The sequence below is a fragment of the Acanthochromis polyacanthus genome, chromosome 21 (genome assembly GCF_021347895.1).
Source record: "Acanthochromis polyacanthus isolate Apoly-LR-REF ecotype Palm Island chromosome 21, KAUST_Apoly_ChrSc, whole genome shotgun sequence".
Lineage (NCBI taxonomy): Eukaryota > Metazoa > Chordata > Actinopteri > Pomacentridae > Acanthochromis > Acanthochromis polyacanthus.
In genome coordinates, this window is record NC_067133.1 from 19,458,785 (window position 1) to 19,477,177 (window position 18,393).

At 41.3% G+C, this 18,393-nt stretch overlaps 3 protein-coding genes across 4 annotated transcripts in view; 1 reads left to right on the forward strand and 2 right to left on the reverse strand.

Annotated features, from left to right (window-relative positions):
* LOC110962891 (potassium channel subfamily T member 2) overlaps positions 1–1,724 on the forward strand; it is a 44,622-nt gene extending 42,898 nt beyond the window's left edge. For both annotated transcript variants that reach the window (XM_022210961.2, XM_022210962.2), the window contains exon 30: positions 33–1,724. In XM_022210961.2, the coding sequence (XP_022066653.1) occupies positions 33–150 (118 nt within the window). In that variant the 3' untranslated portion in view covers positions 151–1,724. The remainder of the gene's footprint in view (positions 1–32) is intronic.
* A 3,647-nt stretch (positions 1,725–5,371) lies between these two features.
* Positions 5,372–11,093, reverse strand: trim35-12 (tripartite motif containing 35-12). Its single transcript, XM_022210960.2, has 6 exons — positions 10,199–11,093; positions 9,252–9,347; positions 6,929–7,159; positions 6,826–6,848; positions 6,611–6,729; positions 5,372–6,471 (listed from the first exon to the last, which is right to left on the reverse strand). Exons 1-6 carry the CDS (start codon positions 10,805–10,807, stop codon positions 5,912–5,914), a joined length of 1,638 nt encoding a protein of 545 aa, XP_022066652.2. The 5' UTR covers positions 10,808–11,093; the 3' UTR covers positions 5,372–5,911.
* A 171-nt stretch (positions 11,094–11,264) lies between these two features.
* Positions 11,265–15,680, reverse strand: gipc1 (GIPC PDZ domain containing family, member 1). Its single transcript, XM_022210959.2, has 7 exons — positions 15,407–15,680; positions 14,398–14,961; positions 14,117–14,302; positions 13,773–13,953; positions 13,244–13,356; positions 13,076–13,157; positions 11,265–12,949 (listed from the first exon to the last, which is right to left on the reverse strand). Exons 2-7 carry the CDS (start codon positions 14,695–14,697, stop codon positions 12,798–12,800), a joined length of 1,014 nt encoding a protein of 337 aa, XP_022066651.1. The 5' UTR covers positions 14,698–14,961; positions 15,407–15,680; the 3' UTR covers positions 11,265–12,797.
* Positions 15,681–18,393: the final 2,713 nt, after the last annotated feature.

The window sequence follows — 18,393 nt, forward strand, 5'->3', positions numbered from 1 at the left end:
TTGCTGTCCCCATCTGTGCTCCATATGTGCAGGTACCTGATCAGACCGGACCCTCTGTCCCTGGTACCCAACCAGGGGAGTAGCAGGAAGTGCAGCGCCGGCCTCTCAGAGAGCCACAGGTTCGACATGCAGGACAGCACCCATCTGTGAGAGACAAAAAAAAAGGACTAATACACTGTAAAAACACTGCCAGAGAGAGGTGAAACAACAACACAATCATCAAGGAGAAAGCAAATATGGTGAGACAGAAACGGATACAGCCAGGTGGCACATAGCCCTCGTGTTTTCTCCACATTCAGTCTCGGTGAACTCAGAGGTGCCAGACTTGCATGGACCTTTTCTATAACTACGGGAATGTTTTATTTATGCACCTATTTTCAAAGCGGAGAGCTGCGGACACGAAGTGCATTTAATGAAGAACTGTACGTGACTCTATCTGTGTATGTGCATGTTATGTACTGCATCATGTACCGTGTGTGTGTGTGTGTGTGTGTGTGTGTGTGTGTGTGTGTGTGTGTGTGTGTGTGTGTGTGTGTGTGTGTGTGTGTGTGTGTGTGTGTGTGTGTGTGTGTGCGTGCGTGCCTGTGTGCGTGTGTGCTTATGGATCCAGAGCAACACTGCCAGTTTTATTTGGACAGCCAAAGGAATCTTGCTGCCAAATGAAAAGTCAAGGGATGTATCGTTGTGTCCTTTTCTGTCTTGTAGGTGTGTTCCATCACACTTAATGTCGTCTGGCCTATTTGAAAGTGACACTACAGTCTACACATCCTGGTTTTTCTTCTTTCGTTTTTTTTTTTTTTCCATTTTTGGTTTTCACAACATAAAACCTTTTTTTTAAAAAAAAACTTTTTACCTGTTGCTCCCACTGTTATGACGCACACATTCATTTTACGCTCACCAGCAGCAGAGGAATCCAAAGAGCACCAGTCTCAATAACGGACATAATCACTGCAGGGCATTCAGTCACACTGCTGTCTGAAGGCGAACAAACCGGACCTGAGTTTATTGTTTGCCTGATTTTTTTTTCTTCTTTCCTCGAAGTCCCGCTCTCTCTGCTTCTGTTGGTCAGTGTTAGCCGTTCTGCCTCCAGCTTGCTTTTTACTGACATGCATGTTAGAGATGCAGGGGATGGACAAAACAAGAACATACACTGTAACATAACACCATCCAGTACAACAGCCCTGCAATAAATACTGCCTTTGTGAAGCTTATAATGTAACATTTGTGAAGAAGTTTCACAGAGGTGTTGCTGGAATTCTCAGTATTGAAGTTGAGTTATAAGCTTTACAATTAAATATCTGCTGTATTTATTACATACTGCTATAAATATCCACTTTAATGAGTAATTAGTTTGCAGATTTAAACTTTAAATCTATAATATGATTTGATTTTCAGTCAGAAAAAAGTTTTATTTCTATGAAAAAAAATGTGCCACTTTGATGATTCTACCCGGCTTTATTTCTTAGAAATGTGAGATTTTATTCTGTTACATTAAAGTAAATTATTTGTTACTGTGGAGATTTATGCTGTCTGTTTATCAAGGATTTGCAAGCCTCTGTAAATCTTTTGCCAGACGCTCAGAATTTGCCGTTGCACATGGAAATTGTGCGGCCATGTGGCGGGAATGCAGGCCGGCATCTCTGCCAACAAAACTGCTGTAGCTTCAGTGCCATTATAACAAATGAAAATATGTACATATTAAAGTCAGTCCGTATAGCTTGTCACTGCTTTATTGCTGGTGTCAGTTTGTGCAGCTACAAGAGGAATCTCTGCAGAGGATTTCACCCATTTGGGTTATTATTTTTAGCTAAACATTAAACCACTTGACATCAGTGCAGTCACTTTATTTTCATATTTAAATGAATCACTTAACTGTCTGACACAGTATGTCTTTTGTGGTTTTCTGAGATCACGTTCCCGAGCTATTTTTGCTTCGAAGCATCAGCACGGTGTATGAGTCACTCTAAATGGCTCTAATTCATCCACTGTACTGTCCCTGAGCTCACAAAGGACCACACAACGCTGCTACGTGTGTTACATCAGTTATTTCTGTATACCCGTATGACTTAAATAAGAAAAGTCTGTCATGAGTCTTCGTGTGTGTGTGTGCTGTCAAACTTGTGTGAACAAAAGGGGAGTGTGTTTTTAGCTCACCGGACAATTCCTTTATGTTCAGGAAGTCCTTTGCTGTTTGTGTTGCTTTGCATTGTTGTTCGCAGGGCTTAAAAAAGCCGACATGAATCACTGTCCTCCTCTTCATTTTGCATGTTTACACTTCATCGCCATTATCATGCTTGCTTCTTTTTTTGTTGTTGTCATGAGTGTGTCTTTGTCACAAGTTTTTTTCTTTCTTTGGAAGAGGCCTAGTTTACACATGCCTGATCTGTATTTGAAGCACACACACATACTGATATGAGAACATGGGTGTGACCAGACTAAACACTAAACAATCATCTGAGGCTGAATGTAAGAGCTCAAAACTCAAACTGTGCAGAATGAGGCAGAGGAAATGGTTCCTCACAGGAGCCTAAGCCTGGTGACGCAAACGATAACCATGAAGAGAAAACTGTTCAGCTGTTGCAGGCAGACAGATGGATCCACAGCTGAGGTGAGAGTCTTAACTTTTTCTATCACATAATAAGATCTGTATTTCAGTCCCCTAAGTTGTGGACTGTGCAGAAAAAGTAACAAAGTTGTGATAGGACAGAGAAGAAGCAGAATTCCTAAGAGTGCAAGTGATGGACCGTGTGTGGAATTAAAATGTGTGTGGCACTGCAGCCACTGGGAAAGAAACACGATAGCATCATCTCTGCCATCCGTCTGGGTAAGAGCTTTAAGTTCTTCTGTTCCAGTCTATTAAACATCCATCCTGCTCCTGTGTCCATGCTTGGGCACGCACAGGACTCGCCTCTATGAGCATCCCAGTGTTCTGATATTTATCTGACTGTCAACTGCTGACAGCCACTGATGAGTCACTTTCTTTCCCTCTCTGTCAGACGCCACTGACCTTTTGTGGCATGAAACAGTGCACCCAGCGGTTGGGCTTCTCTGGTGGGAATAGGGGCTCTCAGCCTGTTGATTAACAACACGGGGTTTCTGGTCAAAGGCACTCAGCGGGGCACCATTCCCGAGGGCATGCAGGACACCGTCACCGACACAGAACCTGTGGATAATAAATAGAGTAAGTGTCATATCTGAAATGAAGCTTTAATACTGCATTATTTTTATTTAAAGAAAGTGCTGGCTGTCTCTCTTGTCATCATTATTAGATCCTGCCTTACCTTCAATGGAAGCTGTAAATTCTTCTTCTACACCACCTTCCCTTCTTCCACTATTGCATCAGTAAGGTAATTGACAACCTGCTAACATCATTACCTGCTATTCAAAGGCTTCATCTTACATTTATATAATAAGTCCTCAGTTGCTCTGTCACTGTCCCTTTTGTACGTCTCCTCCTTCTTCCTACCTCCTCTCTCCTCTTGGGCAGATTTGAAAATATGGGCACAGTGTTTAAGAGAGGCTAAAGAAGGATGAGATCCTGTTTTCTGTGCTACACCCAAGCTGACATGGGTGGAGAAGAGGTGATTCAGCAAGTTTCCTCTGACCTCCACAGCCCCACCATAAAACAGCACAATGAAACAATGTAGAGGAACTAGAGTGGGCTCTGAATGAAACTTTTATTGATTGAGAAGCACAGTGCTAACATCACGATGTGTGATTTCACGATCTCGACACAGAGGTTGAGTGTTCATGCAATTACTGTTCGCTTTCCTGAAAATAACAAAACAGCTTGAGTGGTTAATGCTCAATCAACACGAGCCATAGAAAACTGTATGCGACAGACTTTTTAACAAAATAGGCTTCGTTTACAGATGCATGATTTGTTGGTTTGCAATTGACGAGTTTTGCTCCAAAATAATGTTTATGATGGAGTGTTTACACCTTGTGTTTGAAATATCTGATCATTTATAGATATTCAAAACAACATCCGTCAGGTTACACAGGATAAACAAGTTATACAGACTCCCTGAAAGTAAGTAAGCATTAGTATTTAACAATATTTTTGTTAGAATCACACCTATAAGCTGAAAAATGTAAAAACTTGGTTCACCAGGGTGTAGCATAAGTAGTGCCATAGCTACATGATTCTTCCTGACTTTCTTGTTCTTCATTTTGACATACACTGCAAGAATGCTTCACATGAAAAGGAGGCCACTTTGGAGTCTTTAAATCTGCTGAAGATCCTTAAAAATGCAATGTGGCATTGGCTTGTACATTAAAGCATGATAAAGACTCTCTCAAGTGAAAATCAAGTATTGTAACTTGTTAAAATATCCTTTTTTTAATGCTCGACGATAAATCATTAAAAAAGAAAAAAGAAGATAATAACATGGTGGAGGACTAAACTGCAATGTACCAATGACAGTTTCATAAGCCCAGATTTAGACTTCCTGGATTTCATATGTGAGATACCAATCCTGTGAACTCACAAGGTGATGATGTCAATATCATTAGTATTCCTAAGAACCAGTTTCCAGTTCAGGCTTGTACGCCTGAATTAATCAATATTACACCTTTCTGTTGTGTAGAATCAGTAGTTTTACTGTGTTTGAGCAGCGGAGTAGGTGAGCTGGTGTGCTCTAACTGCAGCAAGTGGGAAGCGGTGATTGCAGAAAGAGGCAGGACCTTCATAGAGACATGAGTTGTAGAGGATGGAACAGTGTAGACTTACATCCAAACCACCTAAAGGCGAGTAGGGATTATTTTCATAGAAAAAAACTCTAAATGTGTCGGTTTGGCACACAAAAGTAATTTTTAGGAGTTCAATCAATGACTTTAGATGCATTTTTACATTAGTGTTGAGCCATTACACCCTTGTAACACTGCTTGACCAACTACCTTCATATACCGGGCTTTGCAAAAGTTCTGTTACATGGTTTCATGATCTTTAGAGATGTTTACATGTCGGAGTGAAAATTTCCATTAAATAAACTGAAAGTTCTACCTTATAGGCAGGTGTCCTTAATACAATTTTTTTTCTCTGGTGAAGTTGTATCAAGATGGAAGTCAAAAGAGTTGAGATATCTGCTCTGCTTTGTGCTGAACATCAGCCGGATGACCGTCCACAGAGTCACGGAGAGGCTAAAGAATGGTGAAGATCTTTCAGGTCTTCACCATTCTTGAAAGATCACTGAAAGATCTTCACCATTCTTGAGCCTCTCCACAACTCTGTGGACGGTCATCCGGCTGATGTTCAGCTGCTTGGCTCTGTCAGACTTGTTGTGGCCAGCATGAAGGAGAGCAGATATCTCAACTCTTTTGACTTCCATCTTGATACAACTTCACCGGAGAAAAAAATTGTATTAAGGACACCTGCCTATAAGGTAGAACTTTCAGTTTATTTAATGGAAATTTTCACTCCGACATGTAAACGTCTCTAAAGATCATGAAACCGTGTAACAGAACTTTTGCAAAGCCCGGTATATACACTTTTACTGTCTTTCGGTTGTCTTCAATTAAAACATACATGGAATTGTGTGGTTTTTTTAGCTGAGAGTGATAAGAATCACATACTTGTGTGAGACACTGTAGTATCTGTGTGTCTGTGGCCACCAGGGGGAGGCTGATGCTCCACAGAGTGCACATGGCCTTCCTGACCCAGAAACAGAATGAAGCCTCCCTGGATTATGATGGCAAGTCCATCCCCTGGTAGCTTTAAACTGTCACTTTGAGTTTCGTGAACTGCAGTTAATCACTAAATGAGCCCAAGTGAAATAAACCAATTATTGTTGTAATTACTCTATTTGTATCATGTTCATTTACACACATCATCTGCTTTCATATTGGATCCACCTTAGGGTATTTTCCTTAATTTGAAATGTGCTCATGTCCTCTGGAAGGTACTCTTAAATCACCACGTCGCACTGTTCCATGCAGCCACCTTGGCGGGGCAGATTTTAAGAGGGCGGGGATTGTTGTTGTTGATGTTGGCTCCGGGGCAGAAGAAGGGGTACATCTTCTCAGTGAAGAAGTCGGTAAAGGTGTAGATGGGCGTCATGCTGACAGGGTTGGAGAAGGCCACCTCTCCGGCGTCGTAGTCCAGCTGCACCCTCACTCGTGTCAGCTCGCCCACCAAGTGCAGCGTGGTGCTGGGCCTCGTCATGGCCGAGTACTCGCCCTCGTAGTGAGAGATCATCCAGAAGCCACCCTCAGGACACCCTGAGATGCGACCTTTCCTGTCAATGGACTCCTTGACCACCCCGAGCATCCAGTCCACCTTGTCGCCCACCTCCACCTCCCAGGCGTGGCGACCTGAAGTAAAGCCCTCGGAACCCAGCACGAACACAAAGTGGCCAAAACGCTCTGGATTGTCCGGGAGCTTCAGCAGGGAGCCTCTGTTGGCCACGCTGGTCAGGTCTGCAGAGAGGGACAACCAGGAGTAGGCGGTGTTTGGGTCCAGGGTGATCGGTGCTAAAAGGAAACGAGACAATGCAGATGGTAATTTAGTAAATATGCACAGGGTCAAGCTATTGAGTAAAACCTGCTCCAAAACAACTCTGCTGAATTGGTCTCACTCATAAATTTCACACACAGTCGAGTGAGTGCTTACTGTACTGAATCAGCTCCATCATCTTCTCCCACACACGGTACTTTAGGGAACTGACATGCTTGGCCACATTTATAAGAGCACCTGACACTTTTTCTGGATCCTTCTGCGGGATCTGAGCTCTGCGAGAGCGAAACGACAAACAGCAAATCAAAAGACACTGAAAAAGCAGTGATATGAAGCTGGGATGGCACTACACAAGATTAAAAAACTCCTACCTTTTCTTTGTGTTGATATAATTCTGTAATAACAAGACAGAGAATTACAGTGTGTCAGACGATCACATGGATCCACAGAGGGAAATGTGTAAAACTTACTAACCTGAAGGAAAAGGGCATCACTGGATGCAATCTCATTCTCGATGGCGATGACGGCATGAGAGAAGGTGAGGATATCTCTGGTGATGCTGTCAGACTTCTTCTTCACCAGCTCTTTCTTCTCTTCGTCCTCCTGCTGCAGGACGGCTAACCGTGCTGCCTCCTCCTTCTGGAGAAACTGCCTCAGCTGCTCAAACTCTTCTCTGATCTGCTTCTCCGTGCCCTGAGTTTGGTACTAGCACACGTGGAAAAACAATGACTGTACTGACACTGAGCTGCAGTCTGTTGTTGTTGTGGTCTACTAATCCTGTGTCTGTTTTTCTACTTTCACCCTCAGCCATGATTCAATTATTTAGATTTCTATGTATTCTGTGGCCATAAAACAAAAATAAAATCACCATCATACCACATTAATACTTTATTATGACCCTGTAATTTCCTCAGTCTCTGTGTTTGATATTTTGGAAAGCCACGCCTGTAGGATTGAATCTCCTTTCTCTATTTGTACCAAAATTTCTTTTTCATATCCATCTAAAATCTGTTACATTACATGTGAGTCATTGCATCTGAAATTGTCAGCTTTCTAGAAAAAAATCTCCCCCCCCCAAACATTCCATACCAATAAATATGGATACTTATAAAGATATTTGTAAAGTTTTAGCTTGTTGTATCAAATACTATTCCAGATTAGCCTAGCCGCGCTAGACAACCCACGGCAACGAATTTAATTCTCTGCCAGGGTGGGTCTAGTTACCCTCCATAAGGCTCGAGGTTGGATGCTCCTAAAACTGGCCAGACGAATCACCATGAAGTGTAGAGTCAGAAGGCGGGCGTAACTAAGTGACGACAGAGGCGCGACCGGCGCACAATAAACGGTTATCTTTCGACTCGGCTTTGGCCACAGCCCTTAAAGATTTGAAGCTAAAATTCAACTTGAAAGATAAACAAAGTACGGCACTGAAGTGTTTCATTGAGAAGAAAGACGTATTTGGACTTATGCCGACGGGATATGGCAAATCCTTAATATACCAGTTGGCTCCGCTGGTTGGGAAGCTAATGGGACTTAGCCACAATCCGGCGCTCTAGGAACTACGTCAACCTATTCGTTGCGCTGATTGGTTGTATACCTACCCAATTGCTGCAGAGTGATTTGAAAGACAACCTTTTAGCCCGCCTCCCTCCCTGTCAAGCGTTCCTAGACCCTTGTGTCTTAAGAGCTGGGTCTAGCGCGGCTAGGCTAATTCCAGATAACAGTTTTCTAAAACTTGCCCATCCTTTCAGCAGGATTTTCAGTACTGAAAAATTGAGACAATGTTTGAATGAAAACAAATCAGGAACTATAAAAGATACAAACTTGAAATTTTCGCAATTGATTAAGAAACTGTCTCTGCAATGTTGGGCAAGTAGATCCAAAAGTCTCTGATTATGGGTGAGTTGAAGTAAATACAATTTCGTGCTGTAGCAAATAAACAAAACATTTATTTGATTGTAGATTCTGAATCAGTGACATGACGAGAAGTAATGGTGAAAATTTCAGACTTATTTATCTTAACCCTCATGTTGTCCTTACCAAAAACTGTTGTTGCCTTGTCTGAAAAAAGTCCAAAAATTCAGAAAAAAATTCCCCAAATTTATAAAAAAAAAATTGCAAAATCGTCAGGAAGAAAATTCCTGAAAAGTTTCCCTCAGAAGTTTTATTTTTTAAAATAAAAAATCCCCAAATTTGACAGCGAAATTCACTGGATTTTGGTTGATTTTTTTCTGAATGTTCTTAAACATTTCTTATTTGTTTTGTCCACCAAAAAATTTTCAAAAATTTCCTAAAAATGTTTTTGAAAATGTGGAAGTTTTCACTGTGAAAATATATTTTTTCCCCCACATTTTTAAAACTTTAAAATGGGTCAATTTGACCCGCAGGACAACAGGAGGGTTAAATAGCTTCTGAGAACATGTCCTTCAAACAATAAAAAAAAGAAAAACTATTTTTATTTTTTAACTCTCTCAGAAACTACTTAAGATATCAATTTGAAATTTCACAGATTCTATTTAAAATTGATATTTTATGATAATAAAGTTTAAAGCAAATCAGAGTTGCTCCAGCAGAAGGTCGCTGAGATGGAATAATCCATACACTAAGTACTATCTGCTTTGTCAGAAAACACCCAATCTGAGAACTTGGAAACAGCTTGCATAACAAGGTACGTGGCTTTCCTCACACCTGGACTGACATGTTTACACACTAACAGTGCATGGCTCAGCTTCAGTCACAGCCACGTCAGCGGCCATGCTGGTCCTCTAGTGTTTCGCGGATCTGTGTTTGTTGATACCTTGATGTGCACAGTTGTGTCATCACACTCCTGCTTGGCTTCATACAGGCGACGCAGGTTTTTCTTTAGAGGAATCAGTTCTGTCTTCAGCTCTGCCTGAGGGGTGAGAGTAGAGAAACAGTCAGGTATCCTACAGTTGGGTTAACTTAGGAAATGTTGCTGATTTCCTGACTGATGAAGACGCGTCATGAAAAAATACTTTCCTGCATGTCACACCGGCTGTGTTGAATTTGAACAAAATAGATGATTATTTTGAACGGCACTCCCATCAATGACTGTGAACAAGTTGTTGGTCTAAAACAGGGGTGTCAAACAAACGGCCTGTGAGCCAAACCAGCCCACCAGAGGGTCCAATTCGGCCGGCTGGATGACTTTGCAAAGTGTAAAAATTACAGAGACGACATTAACTGCAGGTTTTCAGTAAAAGCAGCTGCTATTTTGAATTTGTCCACTGTACTGCCACAACTTTTATGCATTTTTTTAAATGCATAAACTGAATACAGGGGGATAACTTCATCTTCTTTCTTTATAGTTCCCACTTTGTTTGTGTGGTGCTCAGGATTACTACACAGATATGTAAATGAATGTAGGTTTAAAAATATTTCTAGATCTTGACAAGTTGTTTTGATTAAAAAGTAAAATACTAGATTGTTCAGTTCTGGTTACCTGTGACTAAATGTTCTGTGCTTTTTGTAGAAACATTGTGATCTGAAAGTTGTAATGTGTAAATGTTAAACCGAGGCGTAATATTGTTGAAATTGCACTAAAAGGTAATTTATTAACTGAGCATTTTCAGAATGTATGTTTTTCTACTAATCAGAGGTAAATCTTTGCATTTGTTGTTTTTTATAGGTTGTTTTGCTGTGATTTTACTGGTCCAGCCCTCTTGAGATCAAATTGGGCCCCTTAACTAAGATGAGTTTGACACCCCTGGTCTAAAACTTTACCTTGAGATCCTGAGCTCCTTCTTCCAGTGGACATACTCTGTGTCCCTGGTGCTTCTTGGAGGTGTGACACACGCAGCACAGGACTTCAAAATCATCCAGACAGAAGAGTTTGACAACTTCCCCATGTGTGTCGCACTTCACCTCCACCATCCCTGCCTCCTCGCCCGTCCTGCCAGCCCCTGTCCCGTCCGTTTGGCGCTCCTTCTCCCTCAGGAAGGTGTCGGCCACGTTCTTCAGAGCCAGGCTGACCGTGGGCTCCGTCAGGGAGCACTTCCTCCTGCAGATGGGACACTCTCGCCTTGCCTTCTTCTTGTTCCAGAACTGCTGGAGACAGGCCCGGCAGAAGCTGTGGCTGCACTTGAGCACCACGGGATCCCTGAAGATCTCACAGCAGACGGGACAAGACAGCTCCTCTTCCAGCATGGAGCTGGAGCGTGAGGAAACAGCCCGCGGTCGAAGGAGAGAATTTGCCTTGGAGGTCTGGAGGAAGGACAGTTTCCCAGGCTGGGAAGAAGCTCGTGGGCGTAAAGCCATGGCAGACTCCAGTTGAGGGTTGTTTTTTGCAGAAATTGAAGTCAGCCTGGAAGAATAGTGATCTGAACACGTCATGAGCAACTGAGCTTATATATATCAACGGGGACTTGAAGAACTGGTTCACCTCATTTATAGTAAATAAGGGACATGTCACTATCCCTTGTGACAGACACAGCAGGGCTGTGAGTGATCTGACAGATTTTAGATGACAGAGAACTCAAACTTTGGCATTACAGATTTATAAAATAATAGCTGTATCAAACAGATCTCCCCAGTTTGCCACCTGCTTTGATCGAGGCCTGTAAGTGACCCCGCCGAGTTTGACCAGCACTATCAGGTTTACCCAGGCAGATCTTATTACATTACCTCGAAGTGATTTCACTGTCTAGTTAAATGCCATATATATTTCAGGAGTACACAGGGGTGAGAAGAAACACAAACACCCTCGGGAACGGTTCCTGCTGAAATGGCCTGATCGAAATAAACACGTTCAAATTGCAGTACACGAACAAAAGGAAAACTGCTACGTGGATGTTATTATTGCATTATATTTGGACAATGACATCAGTGTAATACAAAGCCATCAAAATAATGTTTTCTTCTTAATGTTACAGTGTTCTAGCATCAGTTTCATTACATTTAGATATTCATTATCTCTGAAACAAAACTACAAAATAGCTTCATACATTTGGATACACTGAAAAGGTTAACTCCCACAGTTTTTTAAGACGTGTGTTTGCCTAAACTGAGTAGTTGGTGCTTGTAATTTTTTTTTTTTTTTTTTTTTTTTTGCTTTCCATGAACAATGCAGGAGACTGCAGCATGATGGAAGTCATTTGGTCTCACTCCGCTCCAATGACAGTATATTTGTTTTCCTACAAAAAACACCAGAATGCAGACGTCTAACAAAATGTATAAAATAAGAAGAAATGAAGGCATTTTGTTCTAAACAGATCCATTTTTTTTTTTAACACAGCTACTCCCGTCTCTTCACTTTCAGTTCTTTAATACTGCTCTCTGTGATAAAGTAGTCGCAACACAAAATCAAATTGTTCAACTGTTACACAACCCTCGTTTGAAAATAGACATCACATCACTTCATGTAAAAAACACTAGCTATAAAAAAAAAAAAAAAGACAAGTCGACACAATCCACAAACCTGGAAAGCAATCTGCTTCTCGTTCTCACATAGCCACCATCAATAAAAGAAAATTAACACTGGTTTTCTTCAACACTGTCGAATGCATGAAAGACAGGAATGTGCAGCTGTTTGCACAGTTACGTTCAATACAGCATGGAGTGTGTTAACGGTGAACAAACACCACTCATCTTTTTAGTCAGGAGCTACAGTTTACTAGGACCCCTCTGCTGTCACATTTTATATACTTTTACCTAAAAACAAACAAAAAAAAGAGAAAAAAACGAACATAAAATCAGCAGAATTCAATTCGAAGATAAAAATAGAACAGCACATGCTTGCAAAACTGATCCATGACAGTAACATCAAGTGGTTCAGGACAACACTGTACTTCGGGGAGGCCGACGCCTTGTACTGTGCAATAGCTCACCAGGTGAGGTACAGTGCAATGTATGTTCACTTCTGTTGTTGGTTGACAACGCGGCAGTGCAACACAGTGCAATGTGGGGAAAAAATAAGTTTCGCTAAATGTCAAAGATCTACTTTGTGTTAGCCGTGGTCTTTAATTTCTCCCATTTTCGACACCTGTGCTGTACATGTTCCACTGCCAGTAACTACAACAATGACATGCAGGTTCATGTGGTGCGGTCAACAGAAATGCTCATCAGCGTGCTCGTAGTTTCTGGAAAAAGCTGGAAGACAAATAAAAGCACTTCGGAAGTCATCGCAGTCACCTTCCTCTCCACTTAACTGGATTATCCTTTTTGTCTAGACAGAGTCTCCCAATAGGGTACGAACTCACAAAAATAGAGGAGTATACACTGGAATAAAAACAAACTCATGACGGTAGTGTTGTGTTTTCTAGTAGTGCTGAAAGTCATGGGTGTAACGGACGCGCAGGTCATTCTGCTCCATTAGTTTGTGTGTTTACACCCGGCCAACTTTAGCATCGCCGATGGCACCCCAGACGTCGAAAACAAACTCATCGGGGAAGGCAAAGTCTCCCAGGGTTTCGTCTAAAGCCTCAGCGAATTCATCTGGGTTCTTTTTGTCTTTTCCCAGCTCCACCATGGTAGCCGCTGAAGAGACAGACAATGTTTAGTGAACAGAAACCTGAAAGTTACACAGCAAATATGACACAAGTAGAGCCAACACACACAGACACAGACACACAGACACACAGACACACACACACACACACTTACCCAGCTCACTGTCTCTGATTCCCATGTAGCTCTCAAGCAGGTCATCCACCTTCTCTATGGCCTTTTCCTCGAATGCAGATGGCTGAAAGGACAGAATCCGACAGCATTATATTTTCTGAGCAGTACAAAGACCAGTTATCAATCCACAGACGTTGTACACATGCTCACCAGCTCCTCCACAGTAGCAGGACCTTTAGAGCGCAGTCGAAGGGTTCCTCTGCCAGTCCCCAGCTGAACCCCTGACGCCGACCTCGACCCTCCAGACCTCTGGCTGATCATATCTACACAAAGCATTGAAACAAATTCAGGTATCCTTTAACACTTTGCACGGTTGTAAAAAAAAAAAAAATTTTAGCCTTTATATTGTTTGTTTGTTCCTGTATGACTAAATTCAGGGTGTTTCATCCACTAACAACAATATTTCACTAAGCCAAGCTTGTGTCTCTTCATTGCAGTTAGATCTTAGATTATCAACTATAAACCTTAAAGTCACACTGAGAGCAAATAGAAGATGTGAGGGGCTTTGACATAGTGTTCATAGCTGCAAACATGACATGCTGTGAGTGGATTGTTAGATTAGTCTCGAGAGCATGCAGAGTGATTGTCCAGGAAGTGCAGATAGGACTCAGAGGAGCATAACTGTGGAGCTAAAACTTGGAACTGCAGCTCATTTCAAGCATCTTCCTCTCACACCTACCAAAGGCTTTGAGAGGCTCCGTTAGCTTGATGGTGAAATCCTTTCCCTTTGGGAGCTCCTTCAGCATCTTGGCCACTTCATAGTGTCGACAGCCAATAAGGCGATGGCCATTGATAGACTCGATCATATCACCCACGTTGATGACCTGAATCTGGTGGATAATGCTCCCCTCTCGGATCCTCTGAACAACAGAAAATCTCAAATAGTTAGTTTCATAACCAATCCAGCTCACTGTGTTCTCCCTAGCACAAGTAATTTTATTTTATTGACTGCAATTATAACCCAATACAGCCCAGCGGATGCTTGCAGAGATACATTTTCTTGGCTCTTGTAATATTCCTCACCTTGATGAAAGCGTAGCCGGCTCCATTATCAGTGATCGTCAACCCTAGTGCATCCTCCCCTTTGTACACCTCTATTTCCTTGCGTTGACCTTTAATGTGGGCAAAAATAAAGTCCTCTAGCCCAATTTGACCTCCCAGCAGTTTATCCATGTCCACCTTGTGAGTGTTCAGCGTGCAAAACATAACCTGTGAATGGACACAAACATCACATATGGCAATCAACACTAAAACTAAACCCCTATGTCCACCTCACATCCTTCACTATCAGCAGAGGGACTCACCTCAGACGGTGGTATCCCAAAGGCCTCGCCAATCTTGGCATAGAGCTCCCGCACGTTACTGAAGCCCTCGATGCGGCCCGTGGGGCTGCCATGAGCGAGCTGGGTGTGGAAAATGAGGCGAGGTCGCATGCTGTTGGGTGGAGGAGGCAGGCCTTCAGAGGTGGCACCTTCTCCCAGTCCGACAACGCCTCCATCTAGACCTTCCATACCTGCCACATTGAGGCCTGCACGGATAGGCTCCGCTTCTTCGTTCTCGACTAGCGGGGACGCCTTCTTCCTTCTTCCCAAGCCCAGAGGCATAGTAGTCCAACGGTGAGAGCAGAGGGAACGAAGGGGAGGAGGCTACTCGGGGGAGTTAGGCTACAATCCAGACCAACATACACCTGTTCAGCCAAATCAGCTGCAGGCCTGTTGGATGTTAAAGTCACAACAATAGTCTTCTCCTCCAGACCAGCTTAAAAGCTGTCTTAACCAGGCACTGTATGGATTTAGAAATCCACACATCAGAGCAGCTCACATAGCTGGATCTGTGGAGTCCAGCAGTCTTCAGTGGGACGTCCTCAGCTGGAACACAGAAACACAATCATCTTCATTTATTTATCATAGCAATGTCATCTCTGGGATAACAGGGCAGGTACAAAAGCCAGGGCTTCTACAATCTTCTACAAACTAAAAACAAATATTACAATCAGCACTGCTCATTATTTAAATTAAATTAACCACACGCTGTAGTTAGGACAGACAGCACACTAAACAGCTAATGTTAGCTGCTAGCTCTAAGACACATTTCCCACATCTTTCACTTCCAGCAGCACAAACACTGACAACTCTCCAGTAGCTAGCAACTCGGCGTATAGCTAGCGAATAAAAACAGGAGCTTAATCAGTGACTGTTAATCTCTCTCGTTGGTGACTTACAGCCTGACTATTTTTGAAGTGCTGAGGTTACTTCGCTAGCTAGCTTAACCAAGATCAGAAGCGAGTAAACATGGCAGGCCAGTCATTCTTACCGGAGCAGGAGTTTTAGGCAACTATCGTTAGCTCTTCCTGCTAGCTTAGCCCGCTAACGGTGCTGATATTAGCTGTCAAAAAAGACCACTACGTCTGCAGGGAAAGTCTGGAGTCCTCTCAGTCCTCCGCCCCCGGCAGGTTGTGGTCAGACGGGCAGGTAAGTCCGGTGTGATCTCGTGTGTCGGTATTCTGCTGTAGGTTTAGCTTTGTGCCAAGCAGCCCAGCAGGGGAGGAACAATGACGCCTTCACGTTTCCTCGTAAACACCAACTTCCCCCCGGAGCGATTGTTTTGAAGATTAAGGAGTTGAAGAAACAAGGCACAACTCTGAGCAGAATTTAAAGCAGTCTTTTGAAATATGTCGTAACATTTAAGTCTTATTTGAACTTCAAGGAAGGGGAAATGTGAATAATGAGCATGCTATTTTACTTTTCTGGGTTTTTTTTTTTTATTAAAGCGGCTGTGTGTATTATAATCTCATATTATTAGATGTCATGCAATAAATGAAGGTGAAGGTCTCATTGTTTAGTATAAATACAACCGGATGTGACTTGGCTGTTTTTAAAATGTTTATTTTAACATTACAAAGCCATTATGACCATGACATCGTTTTGTTTGAGTGTTGACAGCAGTAAGTACACAGCTCCCCCTGGTGGACACAACCTTCAACTTCTGATTCGGCATGGAAGGCAACCTTGATGCAAAGAAAAGTCTTAGATATTTCAGCTAAACTTTTACTGCTGTCTCAAATCTACTTTCAGATCTCTTTGTATGTGGGGAAATGTGAAAACAAACAAACAAACAAACAAACAAAAGGCTTATTTGACTTTTTAAAAATTGTACCATGAAAAGAAAAGAAAAAGTAGATTTTACTTTTTGTTTGTTTGTTTGTTTTGCTAGGTTTTTGCATGTAGCCGAAAATAAACTGAGCGTGCTTCCTGATTTGTGATTTTTTTTCTATTTGTGGAAATGCAGTAAAGGGATATTTCATTTTTTAAAAACATGTTTATTTATTCATTTGCTTGTTTGTTTCGTCTTGTTTTGTCTTTTTTACATGTAGCCCACATTAGATCAAGTCCGGATATAAAAGCGCTATGGGTCATTCTAGAATTGAATCTTTCTCTTTTACAATTTTCTGCTACATATTCATCAATAATAGGTAATAAACTATCAAAGGCTTGATACATCAGCTTACACACCAATGGTACCATTTTTATTACTCTGCCAAGTAACACGGTGGAGTTATGTGACAATCTGCCTAAGTTTGTCCTTCTGTGAATCCATCTGTTACTGAAAAATGGACAAACGGATTTGGATGAAATGTGTAGGGAAGGTCAGAAATGACAAAAAGACTCCCTCATTAGATTTTGGCAGTGATGCCGCTTATAGTCTGGATCCACGGATTTGTTAAAGATTTCTGCATCATTGCGAGATAGACATGCATCACTGTAACTATGACAAGTGAACACTACGTCAGCTGCCTACTGACGATCATATGATTGTAATCCTACTCTAAATTCACCGGTACTTATCCATCGGAAATGATAGGAGGAACACATTGATTAAATTGTGGGGGTGTTTCCAAGTCCAATCAATTCCTGTCGCCTGCTACATTGTACATGGTATCCCTACTCAATGTACACATGCAAAACACACGCCTGTGCTCAGCACAAGGTAGTTTTTTATGAAAGATTTCATCAGTCAGAAATGACATAAAGACTGAGCAGCCATGGTACTGCGCTCTAGTGCTTTTCTTGTTATTCCATGTTTTATTTGTTGTTCCATGTTATTTGTCTGGTCTAATCACAGTAAAAGGATTGCTAATCCATGCTAATGTTAGCTTTTTCTCGGGATATTTAGCAAACTGTTACTGCTGACCAAGAGGACAAACTTACTGATGAAAAAAAAAGTAAAGAAAAAAAAAATTTGTCTTATCCTGATATTATGAGGTAGAATGAGGCATTCAATCAAGGCTGACAATGTTGTGAAAATTTGAAAAATAGAAGAGAGGAAATAGTTCTAACTATTCTTTTGGAAAACAGTTTGATGATGCTAATTCCAGCGTATCATGCGATTCACTGTGTTCTTCTTCTCCTACCAGCTATAAAGGTTATGCTAACATGTTGTGGGACACGTCTGTAATAATTATTATTTAAAATAATATAATATAATAATAAAATAATTATTTAAATTAAATTAAATTAATGAAATCCAGGATTTACTTAAAATGTCTCATATTCCTTACCTTCATAAAATGTGGACAAGACAGTCATGTATTCATAGTTATGAAGTCCTCTGGTGGTCACGGTGAGCTTCAATGTCAACCTTTCAATATAAAACCAATAATAGTGACTGCAGTCTGGCACCCTGCATACACGATAAACTGTATCATTCCTAACACAGCCCCGAATGGATTCTTTTTGTCTGCAAATGTAGAAGAATATCATATTTCAGTTCATTTATAAGAGTTATTTTGAGACTAACATATTATTTATGTGAAAATATTTTTAAAAATTGTAGTAAGGAATACCAGCACAAATATATTATATGTTTGTGTTGATATTCCTTAATATCATTGTAATATTGACACATGCTGAACTGTGAAATTACATGTTTGCAGACACTTGTATGTTGTTGTGAACTGTTTTAGTTTAAATGCTAAATTCATAAATTTATACAGATAAAAGATTTGTTAATTTGTATGTTTAAATACAGTGAGATGCTTTTATTTTGCTAACAGGAAGTGCATATATTTCATGTGCTTTTGTTTTGAAGTGAACAGGAAGTAACCGTCCTGTAAGTCATGTTGAAGTGTTCCTTTGTAACTGCAGCATTAAATGTTCAGTAAAATGAGCAGAGATCTGAACGGAGTCTCTCTGCATTCATTTAAGGAGCTTCCACTTTGCAACACAGATCTCAGAGTGAATGTTGTTATATATATACGAGAGAAATACAGTATAAACAATAATCAAACAAAAGTCTATTCT

Coding starts and splice junctions, on each gene's coding strand:
- trim35-12 (XM_022210960.2), bottom strand. CDS start 10,807: ATGACGTGTTCAGATCACTATTCTTCCAGGCTGACTTCAATTTCTGCA. Junction 9,348..10,198: donor AAGGAGCTCAGGATCTCAAG/GTAAAGTTTTAG, acceptor CTCACCCCTCAG/GCAGAGCTGAAGACAGAACT. Junction 6,849..6,928: donor GTGATGCCCTTTTCCTTCAG/GTTAGTAAGTTT, acceptor TTGTTATTACAG/AATTATATCAACACAAAGAA.
- gipc1 (XM_022210959.2), bottom strand. CDS start 14,697: ATGCCTCTGGGCTTGGGAAGAAGGAAGAAGGCGTCCCCGCTAGTCGAG. Junction 14,303..14,397: donor TTGGGATACCACCGTCTGAG/GTGAGTCCCTCT, acceptor GTCCATTCACAG/GTTATGTTTTGCACGCTGAA. Junction 13,954..14,116: donor CCGGCTACGCTTTCATCAAG/GTGAGGAATATT, acceptor TCTGTTGTTCAG/AGGATCCGAGAGGGGAGCAT.